This window comes from Grampus griseus, assembly GCF_964374135.1.
Source record: "Grampus griseus genome assembly, chromosome: 14".
NCBI classification, from domain to species: domain Eukaryota; kingdom Metazoa; phylum Chordata; class Mammalia; order Artiodactyla; family Delphinidae; genus Grampus; species Grampus griseus.
Window position 1 is genome coordinate 20,364,485 of NC_139008.1, and position 17,273 is coordinate 20,381,757.

At 40.4% G+C, this 17,273-nt stretch overlaps 1 protein-coding gene across 2 annotated transcripts in view; it reads left to right on the forward strand.

The window, feature by feature from the left end:
* The window catches only part of COG7 (component of oligomeric golgi complex 7), an 85,235-nt gene that overhangs the window by 10,662 nt on the left and 57,300 nt on the right, over positions 1–17,273 (forward strand). For both annotated transcript variants that reach the window (XM_082670532.1, XM_082670533.1), the window contains 2 exons: positions 9,191–9,273; positions 10,046–10,168. In XM_082670532.1, coding sequence (XP_082526658.1) covers positions 9,191–9,273; positions 10,046–10,168 — 206 coding nt within the window. The remainder of the gene's footprint in view (positions 1–9,190; positions 9,274–10,045; positions 10,169–17,273) is intronic.

Genomic DNA, 17,273 nt, shown 5'->3' on the forward strand with positions numbered 1-17,273 from the left:
TAGATAATTATATATGAATATGCAGACATGTGCACATGTAAATTCTTATCATACGTAAAAACGTTATAAAATTTCAGTATGTTGAGTTTGACCATGTAATTTATTATTAAACTAGGACACTTTTGAGAGGAAAAGGGAGTGCTTTCAATAATGCAGCTGGGGCAACAGGTATAAACCAAGACTGTCCTGGGCCAGCTGGGACATATAGTCACCCCTGTACCCATACAGTATAGAACCCTTTTAGAATGACCCTCTGGATAGTTGAGTTTTCAGTGTGGGTGAGAGCAGCTTAACCTCCTCATTCTGAGCAGTAACACTATCTTCCCTCCAACGCTGGTTTCTTTCCACTCCAGTTCTCTCAATAGTCAAGGCCTGCAAAGGTTTGGCCTCCCTTGCCCTGGTGGTGAAGTCACACCAAAGTGGGGCCCTCTTGGAACTCAGCCCTGGAGAGTTGTGTATGTCTGTTCCCAGGAGCGAGTCATCTCTTTTATAATCCCTGTGCTGTTCAGTAACTCCAAAGACAGAAACAAGTCTCGGTCAGTACTTGATACTATCCCGTTAGGTAATTTTAAAAAGGTAAATATTGTCAAATTTTATTAAATGGCCTTTTAGCATCTTTCAAGATCGAATGTGTTGTTTTTATTTCCTTTGACCTACCAATATGGCAAATCATATTAATAGCATTCCTAATTTTACATCATTCTTACAATTCAAGAACAAGCCCTACTTGTTCACCGTGTGTGTGTGTGTGTGTGTGTGTGTGTGTGTGTGTGTGTGTGTGTGTATACTACTAGATATTTGCTGATATTTTATTTATTTATTTTTTGGCCATGCTGCGAGGCTTTGTGGGATCTTAGTTCCCTGACCAGGGATCGCACCTGGGCCCAAAGAAGTGAAAGCACAGTCCATAACCACTGGACCACCAGGGAATTCCCCTGGAATTTTACTTAAAATTTTTAAATTGAGGTCCTGTAAGTGAATATCTCTGTTAGGTTTTAGTATCATGATTGTGTTGGCTTCACAAAAACAACTGGGACCGTTTCATTCTTTCTTCCTATTAGGATTTAAATAGCATTTTTATCAAATATTGCCATGGCCCCATTGAAGGCTTTCTGTCTGCAGTTCAGCTTGGGTATAAGTATGAGGACCACTGCCTTCTTTTTTGTTTGTATTTGCTTTACTGTGTCTTTGCCTATTTTGTCTTAACTCTCAAACTTCCTGAGATGTTTTATTTTAGACTTGTCTGTTGGAGATGGCACATAGTTGAATTGTATTTTTTGATTTAATCCTGGTATTTCTTTTTTAATCAGTGACTTTATCCCATTTAGGTTTTTCTTTTTAACAGAAATTTCCAGTCTTACATGTTTCTATTTTTATATTTTCTTCTTTATGTTTCTTTTGATCTCTGTATTTTGCTGTTTTCTTTGTGTTTTTTTCTCATGGATAACTTGAAAGATACATAACTTGTTTTTAGTTTTACTAGTGATTTATGACTTCAAATAATAAACTAATTTTTTTTCTCAGTTTATCAACATTGTGAATGAAACAATATATGATTCCCTCAGTTAGTGCATTTACACTCCCCTCCGTTTCTCCCACCCTTCACCCTCCCCCTGCCCTGTTCTAGAATATTGCATAGTCTAGAATTTTTCTTCATGGTATACCATCAAGTTAATAATTTTTTTATCATGTAGTTTTCTCTCTGAAATGTAAACATTATAAAATTTTTGTGTTTTATAATATTTTATTTTTATATAACTGTTTTATAACCAGAAATTGCCATGGTTGTCTATGCTTAATATCATGTTTTTAAGTGGATTCAGTCTCATTTCCAGATTTTCATCCCACATTTTCCCCATTTGTTAATTCTTTTTTCTTTTCTTTTTTTTTTGGCCACACCGCGTGGCCTGCGGGATCCTAGTTCCCTGACCAGGAGTGGAACCCAGGCCCTCGGCAGTGAAAGCGTGGAGTCCTAACCACTGGACCACCAGGGAATTCCCTGTTAATTCTTTATTTTGAGGCTTCTCCTCATTAGAAGGATTCTGTTTTTAAGTAGACTTTTTTTTCCCTCAGGAAGGGCATGGGGATCATATGTATATCCTTGGTATTTAAGTAAAGAATGTGTTTTTATTGCTTTTCCATGTAGAAAAGAATGACTGCTTTTGGAATTCTTGGTTCATACTATTTTTCCTTCAGAAATCTAGAGACGTTGCTTCTTGTCTTCTGCCAACTATATTCTGATGTTCAGTATGAGACTGGCCTGCCTAGTTTTTTCTTTGTACGTAGTATGTTCCTTGAATAGTTAAAATAGGGTGGGCAAACATTGTCTGTAAAGGGCCAGATAATAAAGTTTTGGGCTTTGTGGGGCATATGGTCTGTAGCACAAATACTTAATTCTGCAGTTGTGGCACGAAAACTCATATGTAAATGAATGAGCTTCACTATGTTCCAATAACATTTTATTTACAAAAACAGTTGGTAACTTGGCTCATAGTTTGCTGACTTCTGGCTTATGAGATTCTTTTACCCTGTAGTTTAGTTACTTTACTAGGTTATTTTTAAGTTTTGAAAATTTTTAATGTTTTCTGGAACATAGTATCTTATTTGCTGATTCATATTTTTCTTCATTTCTAGAAAATTTCTTTCTTAAAAGCCTTTTTCTTCTCTTTCATTTATTTTCTTTTTCATTTTTGAGAACATCAACTATCTGTTCATTAGCTCTTCCTTTCCCCCCTCAACATATAATATGTTCACGCTGGTCTATTTTGGCTCTTTGCCAACAATCTCCTCTCCTCCATAGTCTGTTATTTTTCAAAAGTCTGTCTTCCATTTGATCAATAGCATTTTCTAAAGTATGTGTTCTGCTCTTTGTTCTTCTAATTAATTTTTAATTCATCATATCATTATTTATTTCCTCATTTTTTTTCTTAGCTCTGCCAGCCTCCCTTTATATCTCATTGTGATACCTTAGATCCTATTGAAGAAAGCGTATACCTTGTGTAATTTCCTTGAGAATGTGAAGCAGTTGTAGTGCAAAATTTTCTCCTCTTCCCTCAGGTAAAACTTTTGAAGTGCTCTCTCTTTTAAGAAAAGTTTTTTTTAAATTTCAGATTTGTTATTTATTATTTATTTTTAATTAGTTAATTAAATTTATTTTTTGGGCTGTGTCTGGTCTTTTTTAAAATTTTTTATTTATTTATTTATTTTATGTATCTATTTTGGCTGCGTTGAGTCTTTGTTGCTGTGCTTGGGCTTTCTCTAGTTGCGGTGAGTTCGTTGGGGTGTGCAGGCTTCTCATTGCAGTGGCTTCTCTTGTTGCGGAGCACGGGCTCTAGGCACGCAGGCTCAGTAGTTGTGGCGCACGGGCATAGTTGCTCCGCGGCTTGTGGGATCTTCCCGGACCAGGGCTTGAGCTCCTGTCCCCTGCAATGGCAGGCAGATTCTTAACCACTGCGCCACAAGGGAAGCCCTGTGTCTGGTCTTAGTTGCAGCACACAGGGTCTTCATTGTGGCACGGGCTCTTCATTGTGGCATGTGGGCATCTCTCTAGTTGTGACGTGAGGGCTTCTGTCTAGTTGTGACGCACGGGCTTAGTTGCCCAGCAGCACTTGGGATCTTAGTTCCCCAACCAGGGATCGAACCTGCGTCCCCTGCAGTGGAAGGCAGATTCTTTACCACTGGACCACCAGGGAAGTCCCTAAATTTCAGATTTAAATCCAAGGTCATGAGGCTTTTCCCTTGTGTTTTTTTCCTAAGAGTTTTATAGTTTTAGCTCTTACATTTAGGTTGTTGAGCCATTATAAGTTAATTTTTGTATATGGTACAAGGTAAGGGTCCAACTTCTTTCTTTGGCATGTGGACATCCAGTTTTCTGAGCAACATTTTTTTTTCCTGAGCACATTTGTTAAAAGGACTGTTCTTTCCCCATTGAATGGTCTTGACATCCTTGTTGAAAATTATTTGACCATAATTTTCAAATAATGTGAAGGTGTATGTGAAGGTTATTTCTGGGCCCTTTATTCTGTTCCATTAGGCTGTATATATGTCTGTCCTTATGCCAGTACCACATAGTTTTGATTATTGTTGCTTTGTAGTAACTTGAAATCATGGATTGTGAATCAACCAATGTTGTCCTTCTTTTTCAAGATTGTTTTGGCTATTTGGGGGTCCCTTGAAATTCCATATGAATTTTAGAATGGGTTTTTCTGTTTCTCCAGAGAACACAATTGAACACCATTTTGGAAGGGATTACATTGAATCTGTAGATGGCTTTGATAGTATTATCATCTTAACAATATTAAATCTTCTAATTCATGGACATAGCATGTCTTTTTATTTATTTGTGTCTTTTAAAATTTCTTTCAGCAGTGTTTTGTCACTTTCAGTGTAAAAGTCTTTTAGCTCCTTGATTATATTTATTTCTAACTATTTTATTCTTTTTGATGCTATTATAAATGGAATTGTTTTCTTAATGTTTTTTTCAGATTGTTCATTGTTACTGTATAGAAATGCAAGTGAGTTTTGGTGTGTTGATTTTGTATTCTGCTGCATTAACTTATTAGTTCTAACAGGTTTTTTTTGGTGGAATCTTTAGGGCTTTCTATAAATAAGATCATATCATCTGCAAACAAAGATATTTTTCCTTCTTCCTTTCCTGTTTGAATGCTTTTTACTTCTTTTTCTTGCATAATTATTCTGGCTAGAACTTCCAGTACTAAGTTGAATAGAAATTGCAAAAGTGGGCATCCTTGTCTCGTTCCTGATCTCAGAGGAAAAGTTTGAAATGGTCTTTCACCATTGAGTATTATGTTAGCTGGGGGCTTTTCATATATGGCCTTTATTTTGTTGAGGTTGTTTGCTTCTATTCCTAGTTTTTTGAGTGTTTTTGTCATGAAAAAGTATTGAATTTTAACAGATGCCTTTCTGCATCAGTTGAGATGATCACGTGCACGATATTTTGCCTTTGTTCTGTTAATGTGGTGTATTTCATTCATTGATTTTCATATGTTGAACCTTCCTTGCATCCCAGAGCAAATCCCACTTGGTCATGGTGTATAATCCTTTTAATATGCTGTAGAATTCAATTTGCTAGCATTTTGTTGAGGATTTTTATATCAATATTCATCAGGAATATTAATCTGTAGGTTTCTTTTCTTGTAATGTCTTTGTCTGGCTTTGGTATTAAGGTAATGCTGCCCTCATAGAATGAATTAGAGAGTATTCACTGCTCTTCAGTTTTTTTGGGAGAGGTTGAGAAGTATTGGTATTAATTCTTTAAGTGTTTGGTAGAATTAATCAGTGAAGCCATCTGGTGTGCTTTTCTTTGTTGAGAGGTTTGTGATTACTGATGCAATTATTAGTTTTAGGTCTGTTCAGAGTTCCTATTTCTTCATCATTCAGTCTTGGTACATTGAGTATTTTTAGGAATTTGTTCATTTCATCTAATTTATCCAATTTGTTGGCATATAATTGTCCATAGTACTTTCTTATAATTCTTTTTATTTCAGTAAAATTAGTAGTGATATCCCTTCTTTCATTTCTGATTTTATTTATTTGAGTCCTCTTCCTTTTCCTTAGTGAATCTAAGTAAAGTTTTATCAATTTTGTTCATCTTTTCAACCCTTGATTTTGTTGATTTTTGTTTTGTTTCTGTATTCTCTATTTACTTATCTCTGCTCTGCTCTTTATTGTTTCTTCCCTTTTGCTAAATTTGGGTTTAGTTAGTTTGTTTTTTATTTTCTTAGTTCTGTAAGATGTAGAGTTTAGGTTGTTGATTTGAGCTCTTTCTTCTTTTTTAGTGTAAGTATGTACAGCTATAAATTAGCTCTTTGGGCTACTTTTGTGGCATCCCATAAGTTTTGGTATGTTAGGTTTTTGTTTTCATTTGTCATTTTCTAATTTCTCTTGTGGTATCTTCTTTGACCCATTGGTTGTTTAGGAGTATGTTGTTCAATTTCCACATATTTGTGAATTTTCCAGTTTTCTTTCTTCTGTTGATTTTTAGTTTTCTACCAGTGTGATTGGAAAAGATACTATATGATTTATATGATTTTAATCTTTAAAAATTTATTAAGACTTGTTTTGTGGCCTGAGATACGATCTATCCTGGAGAATGTTTTCTGCCATTGTTGGGTGGAATGTTCTGTACTGTCTGTTAGGTCTAATTGCCCTGTAGCGTTTGTTGAAGTCTCTGCTTCCTTATATCTTCTCTCTGGTTGTTCTTGACGTGCTCTCTGCATGCACCTTCCATATGCTCTGTTCCTTTTCTTTGTTACCCTCTGTGGTACTTTGCATAGGTCACATGCTGGAATTCTTTTGTTTGTATTTGTTTCTATTTATTCATATTTGTATGTGGGTGCTTTTTTCAGGGTCTGCTGTTTACTGAAAAATAGTTAGCATGGGACCTCCTTGGAAACCCCTCCTTTGTTGACCTGGACTTGGTTGAGAGATTTCCTCTTGCCCTTGATTTAAAGGCTACGTTCTGTGTTGTGCTTTTCAGTTGCCCAAAGAGAATGGGTTCAGGACTCATCTCCAGGCTTTTTGTTCCATATCTTCCCCATTTGTCAATTCTTTATTTTGAGTCTTCTTCTCATTAGCAGGATTCTAGGACTGGAGCCAGGCCTTTGGAAAATCACCATCTGGCAGCTTTATTCCTCATGTTTTCTCATGAATTTGTGGCAGCTACAGACCATGGAACTCACCTGCGCGGTTTGGGTGTATGTCTAGTTATGTGAGGTTAGGGGAGTAGGAGTGGCGGCGGGCAGCTCCATGAATTTAAGTTTTTTCCTTTCCTTCTGTGTGAGTTGGCTACTTGGTGCTGGAATCAGGTTTGAAGAATGCTCTGTGGGTCAGGATCATGGGCTTTGGTTTGGGGGTTAGCTGTTTTTGACAGCTTTCATTCACAGATCCGAATCAGGCTTGATTCCAGATTCTACTCTCTGTAGGCAGGATGCCGATTCAGAACGGGGAAATGGCGCTTTTCAGCCCTGTGGCTGTCCCTGTCCCACTGCTGAGCTGGTATGGAAACAGGCCTTCCCCTGCCTGCCCAGTCCTCCCTTGGCTCCCAGTCTTTACCTTTCCATCATGCTGCTCCATGCGTGATACATCCAGAGTTCTCCCAGCATCCCCACTCATCTGCCAAAATGATTGAATATCTGATTGGTATTCTGTGAAGTTTGGCTTTTTTTTTTTTTTTTTTTTTTGGCCATGCCCTGCAGCATGTGGGATCTTAGTTCCCCAACCAGGGATCGAACCCACGCCCCCTGCATTGGAAGCGTGAGTCTTAACCACTGGACTACCAGGGAAATCCCCTCCGAAGTTTGTAGTACAGACATTTTCCTGGCTTCAACACAGATGAATGATATTGTGTTTTTCTTTGGGTGGTTAATTTTGAATATTTTTTTAAAAGTTAATTTATTTTTGACTGCATTGGGTCTTCGTTGCTGCACATGGGCTTTCTCTAGTTTCAGCGAGCGGGGGCTACTCTTCATTGCAGTGCATGGACTTCTCATTTCAATGGCTCCTCTTGTTGTGGAGCATGGACTCTAGGCATGTGGGCTTCAGTAGTTGTGGCTCGTGGGCTCTAGAGCTCAGGCTCAGTAGTTGTGGCGCACAGGCTTAAATGTTCCGTGGCATGTGGGATCATCCTGGATCAGAGCTTGAACCCGTGTCCTCTACATTGGCAGGTGGATTCTTAACCACTGCGCCACCAGGGAAGTCCCTGGGTGGTTAATTTTGGTGAATATCAGGAAGGGCTTTTTTCTGCCACGGAAGTAATATGCTCTTTAATCAGTCATCTTTCCTAGAAGGCCAAGGTGCTTCTTTACTAACAGTTTTTAAAGGAAAATCTGATAAATTAGTACATCCCCAACACATTACCCACAATCTTCACATATACATGCCTGATTCATTTTACACAACCAATGAATTCAGTTGATAAAGTGAAGCAACTTTTTGGAGCCTGATTTTACATATGGCAGGGATATTCATTTATTTAAATGACCTTATGAAAATGATAAGCATTTTAAAAGCAAGTAATCATTAAAAATTAATTTATTTTTGGCTGCACTGGGTCTTCATTGCTGTGTGCGGGCTTTCTCTAGTTGCGGTGAGCGGGGGCTACTCTTCATTGCGGTGCACGGGCTTCTTATTGCGGTGGCTTCTCTTGTTGCAGAGCATGGGCTCTAGGCGCACGGGCTTTAGTAGTTGTGGCTCACAGGCTTAGTAGTTGTGGCTCGTGGGCTCTAGAGCGCAGGCTCCGTAGTTGTGGCGCACAGGCTTAGTTGTTCCATGGCGTGTGGGATCTTCCCAGACCAGGGCTCGAACCCGTTTTCCCCTGTATTCACAGGCAGATTCTTAACCACTGAGCCAGCAGGGAAGTCCCAAGATTGATATCCTTCAAAGACTTTACACACTGATGGAGGGTGAGGCTGGGAGAAGACAAGTACACAAATAATTTTATTACAAGATGGAATGTGAAAACTGCCTTAGGCCTCCCCAGGATGAAGGAAAGGATGAAACAAAATCGAGGAAGCTTTTATGAAAGAGCTAGTATATGTGCAGAACCTTGAAAGAGATGAATTAAAAATTAATTGTTTCTGATTATAAAATAATACATATATAGGTTATTAAAAATTTGAAAAATGGAGAAAAATTTAGAAAAGAAAATGATATACCAGTAAAATGATATACTCGCCACCCAGAGATGACTGTTAGCATTTTCTTCCAGTTCTTTTCCCTTTGTGTACATATCTCTTTTAAGGAAAGTATGTACATTGAGTATATGCAATTTTATATCTTTTTTGCTCGCAGTCAGCAATGTAGCATGAGCATTTTCTCATGGATCTAAGATTTTGATAGGTGAGGAAAAGTATTTAGGGCAGAAGGAATAATACATATTTGAATGGTATAGAAATGAGAAAACTCAGGGACTGTTTTGCAAATAATAATTAAACCCATTTCGTGGAATGAACATTGGCATGTGGTATCTGATTGAGTCACATGTTCTACCCTTAACTTCACTTGTTTTTCATATTTATGATCTCCACACATGAGTTAATTCATTGTCTTGGTGGGAACTTCTGAATACTAGCTCATGTATAATCCACATTTATCCTGCTGAATTCTTTCTCTTGGCTGCAATAGAAAACCTGGTAACAGTATGTACATGTTTTCCATTGTTTTTCTTTAGATCAGTCCAAAGTGTTTGTGAAGGTTTTTACTGAAATTGACCGGATGCCCCAACTTCTTGCATACTACTACAAGTGTCACAAGGTGAGAAGCTGTGAGTGATTACCATTGTGGAATGCTTGTAGAACTGGGCTACAGAATCAGTTTTGAATCCCAGTTTCCTACTCAAAGGTAAAAATATTTGCCTCCCTGCCCTCTGGTCTTTTTCTTTCAATTAGCCAGTAGGGGGTGCTCTTGGTCCAGCCTGTGGATTCATTTAATTGCAAGTTGGAAAAAAGTCATTAGTTTTCAGCCTCACTTGTATTTATAACTAGATTTCCTTTACAGATTGAAGAGTTTTAATTTTTCCTATTTTTGTCTTTTAAGGGCGATTAGGTTTATTATGCCTTCAGCAAGCCTTAAGAATTTTATGTTTTCTAGGTTTGTTGAAATTAGGTTACTGAAAACCTTGACAGCTTCCTGGGCTAACTTGTTAATTCCTTCAAGTCCAGTGCCCATCTGTCTTTTAAGCAGTGGTGTTAGGACACGAAGCTAAAACACATATTCACACCCACCTCTGAGGTCTATTCAGAAGAATGGTAGCATGCTGAGTACATTGGCATGCTTTGGGGGCAAGAAAAAAGGAGAAAGGATCACTTGGAGGGCAACAGATTCAAGTTCTGGATGATGATCAGAGCAGGTGACTGTAAATTTTTTTTTCCTGCCTCTTTTGAAGTGAATCGTCGTCCGTGGGTACCCGATTGCCTGGGAGAGTAGGCAGTGGCCAGTCGCTTGCCCTGGTAGGAGGGCAGGGCAGTTGCAGCAGGCAGCATGTCTTGGCGGACCCAGTAAGGCCTCCTTTGTTCTGCCTCTGCAGGTCCAGCTTTTAGCAGCCTGGCAGGAGCTGTGCCAGACTGACCTACCCCTGGACCGGCAGCTCACTGGACTCTATGACGCCTTGCTCGGTGCTTTGCACACGCAAATCCAGTGGGCTATGCAGGTAACAGCTCTTTTGGGTTCTAGCGAGAACAAAGCCTGTGGTGCCGAGGGAGAGGGTGATGGCTTTGGGAGCGGGCTGCTCCACCGACCGCAGAGCACCCAGGCCACCCAGAGAGAGCACCGCTTGAAGAACCTCCCCATTTGCTGTCGTCACCAAAGGGGCAGGAAAATCTTTAGGTCTCTGTTCTAACTCTTCTTATCGCTCTTATCTATATCTTAAATAGAATCTAATGTGACAATGTTGCTTGTTGTTCAGCAGGGGAGCCCTGTGGAATTCCTGGAGGCCATTATCTTCTGATCTAAAAGCAGGAGGGCCTCAGTCAGGTGGTGCTTGAGTGAACAAGGCTGTTTTAATCTTAACTTTGGGTAAAATTTACCCGGCCTAAAGTTAGTTTCCCTTGTTCTCACAATAGGCCAAGAATTAGAGGAACAGTATAATTTTAAAGGCACCCTCTGACTTAGGGGAGAGGTGAGACAGAGAACTTCATTTCATTTACTTTCATGAACTTTCCATCATTTACTTTCCTAAAGTCTCTAGGCATTTTCAGTCTTGAAGTATATGAAACATTGGTCCCTTGTCTTGATGCCAGGAGGTGCACTAGATCTTCTCTTTAGAAGGGGAAAAAGGCTGTGTTATGTCTGAGTAATGACTGACTGGGCCTGTTTATGGTGTGGCTTATATTTTTTTCAGAATTACTTGTGAATCACCCTTCGCATATTGGTTAGTAATTTGCTGGAATGGACTCCACTGTAGTTGGAGAGAATTCCTCATATAGGGTCATGTCATTTAAGGTGGTTGAAGTGCTCTTCTCCATCCTCTTTTCTTTCTCCTTGAACCAACCTCATTCAGACAAAAAAACCCAAAGAAACAAAAACACCCCCAAACCAGCGAACAAAACAAAAAACAACCTCCTGTAGAAGTTTCCCGTTTTTTATGTAATCGTCAGTTTTCAGTGATGCTGTCCATCTGCACGCATTTCTGTGTCCTTGTCTCGTCTACTGCTTATATCTTGAGGATAAAAACAGTTCATGCCTATAAGTACAATTGCCCTTCAGCATCTTGGAAAAAGGATTTCGACTTCTCACACTTTTTTTGGGGCCTCACCCCAAGTTTTGTAAGACGTAAGTTTATGCTAATTTCCACTTTTGTTCCATGGCCCATTTTCTTTTCAGAATGTGAGGATGATAGGTGACGGTCATCTCCTGAAGCTCAGTAGAGTACAGAAGAAAACCAAAGGAGCCAGGGTGAATGTGTCTCTAAAGACTTTTTTCCCCGGTATTTTATTTTATTTTTTATATTTTGGCCATGCCACGTAGCATGTCGGATCTTAGTTCCCCAACCAGGGATTGAACCCCGGCCTCCTGCAGTGGAAGTACGGAGTCTTAACCACTGGACCGCCAGGGAATTCCCTTTCCCCAGTATTTTAATATGGAAAGTTTCCAACATATAAAAAATTTGAAAGAATTGTACAGTGAACACCACATACCCACCTCCTGTGTTCTACAATGAACATTTTGCTATATTTGCTTTATCACAAATCTGTCCATCTATCCATGTGTATCTGTTCATTGACCCATCTTATTTTTTGATTCATTTCAAAGTAAGTTGCAAACATCATTCACTTCAGAACATACGTATTATTAACTAGAGTTCAGTATTTGTTTACTGGGATTTTTTTTAGGTAAAATTATAAAATGCAATGATCTTAAATATGCCATTTAATTAGTTTTGACAAATGCTGTTTAACCTATTCCCCTACCAAGATATGGAACATGACTGTCACACTAGAAAGTTCCCTTGTGTTCCTTCTCAGTCAGTCTTAGTACCAACATCCCTGAAGGCAACCACTGTTCTGATTTTTCCCACCATAATTTAGTTTAGCCCGTTTTAGAACTTCATGTAAATGGAATCATATGGTGTATGTCCTTTTGGCGAGGCTTCTTTCATTCAGCATGTTTTTGGAGATTTATTCATGTTGTTGTACGTATCAGTAGCTTGTTCCTTTTTATTACTGAACACTCTTACATGGTGTGAATATATGACAGTTTTGTTTATTGAGGTTTTTTCAAAATTTTATTTATTTAATTAATTTATTTTTGGCTGCATTGGGTCTTTGTTGCTGTGCGTGGGCTTTCTCTAGTTGCAGCGGGCGGGGGCTACTCTTTGTTGCGGTGCGCGGGCTTCTCACTGAGGTGGCTTCTCTTATTGCGGAGCACGGGCTTCAGTAGTTGTGGCTCGTGGGATCTAGAGTGCAGGCTCAGTAGTTGTGGCGCTCGGGCTTAGTTGCTCCATAGCTTGTGGAATCTTCCCGGACCAGGACTCGAACCCGTGTCCCCTGCATTGGCTGGTGGATTCTTAACCACTGTGCCACCACGGAAGCCCTATTGAGTCTTTTATTGATGGACACTTGTGCTATTTCCAGTTTAGTGCAATTATAAATAAAGCTGCTCTAAACATTGTTCTGTAAGTTTTTTGTGGACACCACATGTTCATATCTCTTGGGTAAAGACGTGGAAGTGGAATTGCTGGGTTATAGAGTAGGTCTATATTTAGATATATAAGAAATCAGCACTTTTGGGGCTTCCCTGGTGGCGCAGTGGTTGGGAATCCGCCTGCCAATGCAGGGGACACGGGTTTGAGCCCTGGTCCGGGAAGATCCCACATGCCACGGAGCAACTAAGCCTGTGTGCCACAACTACTGAGCCTGCGCTCTAGAGCCCGCGAGCCACAGCTACTGAGCCCACGTGCTGCAACTACTGAAGCCCGCGCACCTAGAGCCTGTGTTCCGCAACAAGAGAAGACACCACAATGAGAAGCCCGCGCACTGCAACAAAGAGTAGCCCCTGCTCGAAGCAACTAGAGAAAGCACGCACACGGCAACGAAGACCCAACGCAGCCAAAAATAAAGAAATAAAGAAATCGGCACTTTTTCAAAATGAGTATGCTTTTTACATTCCCACAACACAAGCATGTGAGAGTTCTGACTGCTACACGTCAGGTGTTGTCTTTTTTTTTTTTGTAAATTTATTTATTTTATTTATTTATTTTTGGCTGCATTGGGTCTTCGTTGCTGCACTTGGGCTTTCTCTAATTGCAGTGAGTGGGGGCTGCTCTTCGTTGCGGTGTACGGGCTTCTCACTATGGTGGCTTCTCTTGTTGCAGAGCACGGGCTGTAGGCGTGCAGGCTTCAGTAGTTGCAGCACGTGGGCTCAGTAGTCGTGGCACACGGGCTTAGTTGCTCCACGGCCTGTGGGAATCTTCCTAGACCAGGGCTCGAACCCATGTCCCCTGCATTGGCAGGTAGATTCTTTTTTTTAAAATTTATTTTATTTATTTATTATTTTTGGCCACGTTGGGTCTTTGTTGCTGTGTGCGGGCTTTCTCTAGTTGCAGTGAGCGGAGGCTACTCTTTGTTGCGGTGTGTGGGCTTCTCGTTGCAGTGGCTTCTCTTGTTGCACAGCACGGACTCTAGGTGCATGGGTTTCAGTAGTTGTGGCACTCAGGCTCAGTAGTTGTGGCTCACGGGCTCTAGAGCGCAGGCTCAGTAGTTGTGGTGCATGGGCTTAGTTGCTCCGTGGCATGTGGGATCTTCCCGGACCAGGGCTTGAACCTGTGCCCCTGCATTGGCAAGCAGATTCTTAACCACTGCACCACCAGGGAAGTCCCTAGGTGTTGTCTTTTTAATCTTAGCCATTCTGGTGGGTGTGTTGTAGTATCTCTCTGTGGTTTTAATTTGCAATTCCCTGATGACTAAGGATGTTGAACACCTTTTCTCATGCTTATTGGCCATTTGTATATCTTCCTTTGTGAAGTATCTGTTCTGGTCTTCTACCCATTTAAAAAAATTGGGTAATTTGCCTTTCTATTATTGAGTTATAGAAGTTCTTTACGTATTCTAGGTATAAGTTCTTTATCAGATATATTTTGTAGATGTTTCCTTCCAGTCTGTGGCTTGAGCAGAAGTGTTGATTTTGATGAACTTGATTTTATCATTTCTTTTATGGTTATTGCTTTCTTTGTCCTCAGAAACCATCACCATTCCCCAAGTTGCAAAGCTCTTCTTCTGTGTTTTCTTATAGAAGCTTGTTGAGCTTTTACATTTAGTTCTATGGCCCATCTTGAATTATTTTTTGTGTGTAGTGTAGGGTAAGGTCAGATTGTTTTTGCATGTGCTGTTGGGGTTAATTCTATGGCCCTAGTTGTTAAGTTTGGTCTTACAGTCTTTGAACTTTTGGTTCTTGTTTGGCAAATGGCCAGAGCATCCCTTTTGCCAGATCACTTTAAAGGAAAGGGGACACCTTTGAGCATAGGGGACCTGTTGGTTGGTCAGCTGGAACTATCAGCTATAAACATAGTTTCAGCTGACCAACCAATTAGAACGCTTGGGTACAGAGTCGTTTAGTCTAATTCTCCCCCCTCCACCCAGCACCTCAGCCTCAGGTCACTTAAATAGGAGCTAAGAGTGAAGTAGGTACTCATTGCCTAGTCCTTTCGCACAGTACAAGGAGAGGAGTCAGGATTTCTCTTTCTAGATAAGAATAGTTTTCATTTTCTCCTTTGGTCCCATCCTTTCTTGTAGTAAAATGTTTCTTTTGTCAAATCAGGACATTGGACTGGGTGATGTGTAAAGGTCTCTATGGTTCTCTTATGTTTGGGGGATCGTGGGGGGAATACACTGGATGGAGACAGAGGAGGGTTTGTATTGGTGCAGCTTTGTGTGGAGGGAGTGGGAACATTGAATGCTAGACAGAAGTTTGGCTTTCTCTAGAAGATAGTGAGCCTCTGGAGCAATAGAGTGAATGATGATGTTACTGTTTTAAGAATGCTTTTGGTGTCAGAATATCACCTAAGTAGTTTCTCTGCCAAAAAGTCTTACCATGAGGAAACATGCAGACAAATCCAAATCAAAGACCATTTTTCAAAACAACTGTCCTAGGGCTTCCCTGGTGGCGCAGTGGTTGGGAGTCCGCCTGCTGATGCAGGGGACACGGGTTCATGCCCCGGTCCGGGAAGATCCCACATGCCGCGGAGCGGCTGGGCCCGTGAGCCATGGCTGCTGAGCCTGCGTGTCCAGAGCCTGTGCTCCGCAATGGGAGAGGCCACAACAGTGAGAGAGGCCTGCGTACTGCAAAAAAAAAACCCAACTGTCCTAGACTCTTCAAAAATGTCAGTGTCATGAAAGAAAAAAGTCAGGAAATTGTTTAGATTAAAGGAGACAAAAAAAAAAAAAGACAACTAAATGTAATTTCATGATCCTGGATTGGATTCTGCATGATGGCAAAAAAAACTATCAAGGACATTGAAAGAACAATTGGGGAAATTTGAACAGGGACTGTGGCAGGTAAAAGTATTACATCAAAGTTACATTTGATTATCTGCAGTGTTGTAATATAGGAGGATGGCCTTATTCTTAAGTGATAAACGCTGAGGTATTTAGGGGTGACGTGTCGTGATATCTGTGATTACCTTTCCAATGGCTTAGAGAGAAATAGGAATAAAGCAATTGTGGCAAAATGTTGATTGTTGAATCTTGCAGTATTTAAACATTTAAAGTGTAAGAAAAATTCTAAATAACATTTCAAAATAATGAATTTGGTGGTGGTAAATAGGGTGAATTGATGAAGAAAGACTGAAGACAGGTAGGAAGCTATGTTTGGTCTAGGTCGCGGGCCTCTCACTCTTGTGGCCTCTCCCATTGCGCAGCACAGGCTCTGGACGTGCAGGCTCAGTGGCCATGGCCATGGCCTAGCCGCTCTGCAGCATGTGGGATCTTCCTGGACCAGGGCACAAACCCGTGTCCCCTGCATTGGCAGGCGGACTCTCAACCACTGCGCCACCAGGGAAGCCCTGTAGTAAGTTTTGAAATTAGGATGGTGATGGTAATGTAGCAAAAGATACCCAGTTAAAAAATGAACAGTTGCTAGGACCTGGTAACTGATAAAGGGACTGAAAGAAAGGAAAGTGAAAAGGGAGATTTTTATTCTGGTTGAATGGTGATGCTACTGACAGAAATAAGGAAGTTGATAGAAACAGACCTGGGGAGGTCAGTGGGAAAATAATGAATTCCAATTCAGGACACTTTTTTTTTTTTTGTGGTACGCGGGCCTCTCACTGTTGCGGCCTCTCCCGTTGCGGAGCACAGGCTCCGGACATGCAGGCTCAGCGGCTATGGCCCACGGGCCTAGCCGCTCCGCGGCATGTGGGATCTTCCCGGACCGGGGCACAAACCCGTGTCCTTTGCATCGGCAGGCGGACTCTCAACCACTACGCCACCAGGGAAGCCCTCAGGACACTTTTAAATTCCAAGTGAGAGTGGCTCAGCTTAATGGTGACATCCAGTAGATGGCTAGAAGCTGTTGCTCAGGGTATAAATGGGTCATTTCGGTATTTGTTGGGTTAGATTTGCATTTCCTCTATTTCTTTCTCTCAGACCCCAGCAGTGATGTTTATTAAACTAAACAGGTGTTTGTTGAAGTTTTGTGAATTCTCTATGAGAATTTAAAAATTTTGTTTTCTATTTTGGTAATAGTCTAAGAAAAAATATAAGCATATTTTGGGTCATGTATGTGACCACCTTATAACCAACTGCTGCCATGTAATTTCAGTGGGTGCTTTTCTGTTGATAGTCACACTGGTACCCCTGTTCTATTGGGGGCCGGTGAAAAAAGAAAGAGACAAACTTAATGCTTAGATAATGTAAGTGCTGGTGCCAAGTGAGTGCTGTTTAATGCCGTTGCCAACTTGATGTTTTCTTAGTAGTTTGTAGTTTGAGTAGAGATAGAAGCAGTGTAAAAATTCTCCTCACATACCACAGAGAAGCATAGGCAGGCTGAACTCAAAAAAAACCTGTGCTGTAGCAGTCAGATCAAATTATTGATGAAAACGGCAGTTTAGCTGCAGTAAACATCTTCATCTGTCCTATTATTTTGAATTTTATTGATTTGATAGTTAATTTTTTATGTGTGGTAAAATATACATAAAATTTACCATTTTAGCCATTTTAAGTGTACAATCAAGTGGCATTAAGTACATTCACAGTGTTGATTAACTATCGTGCTATCTATTTCCAGAACTTTTTCATCACCCTAAACAGAAACTGTGTACT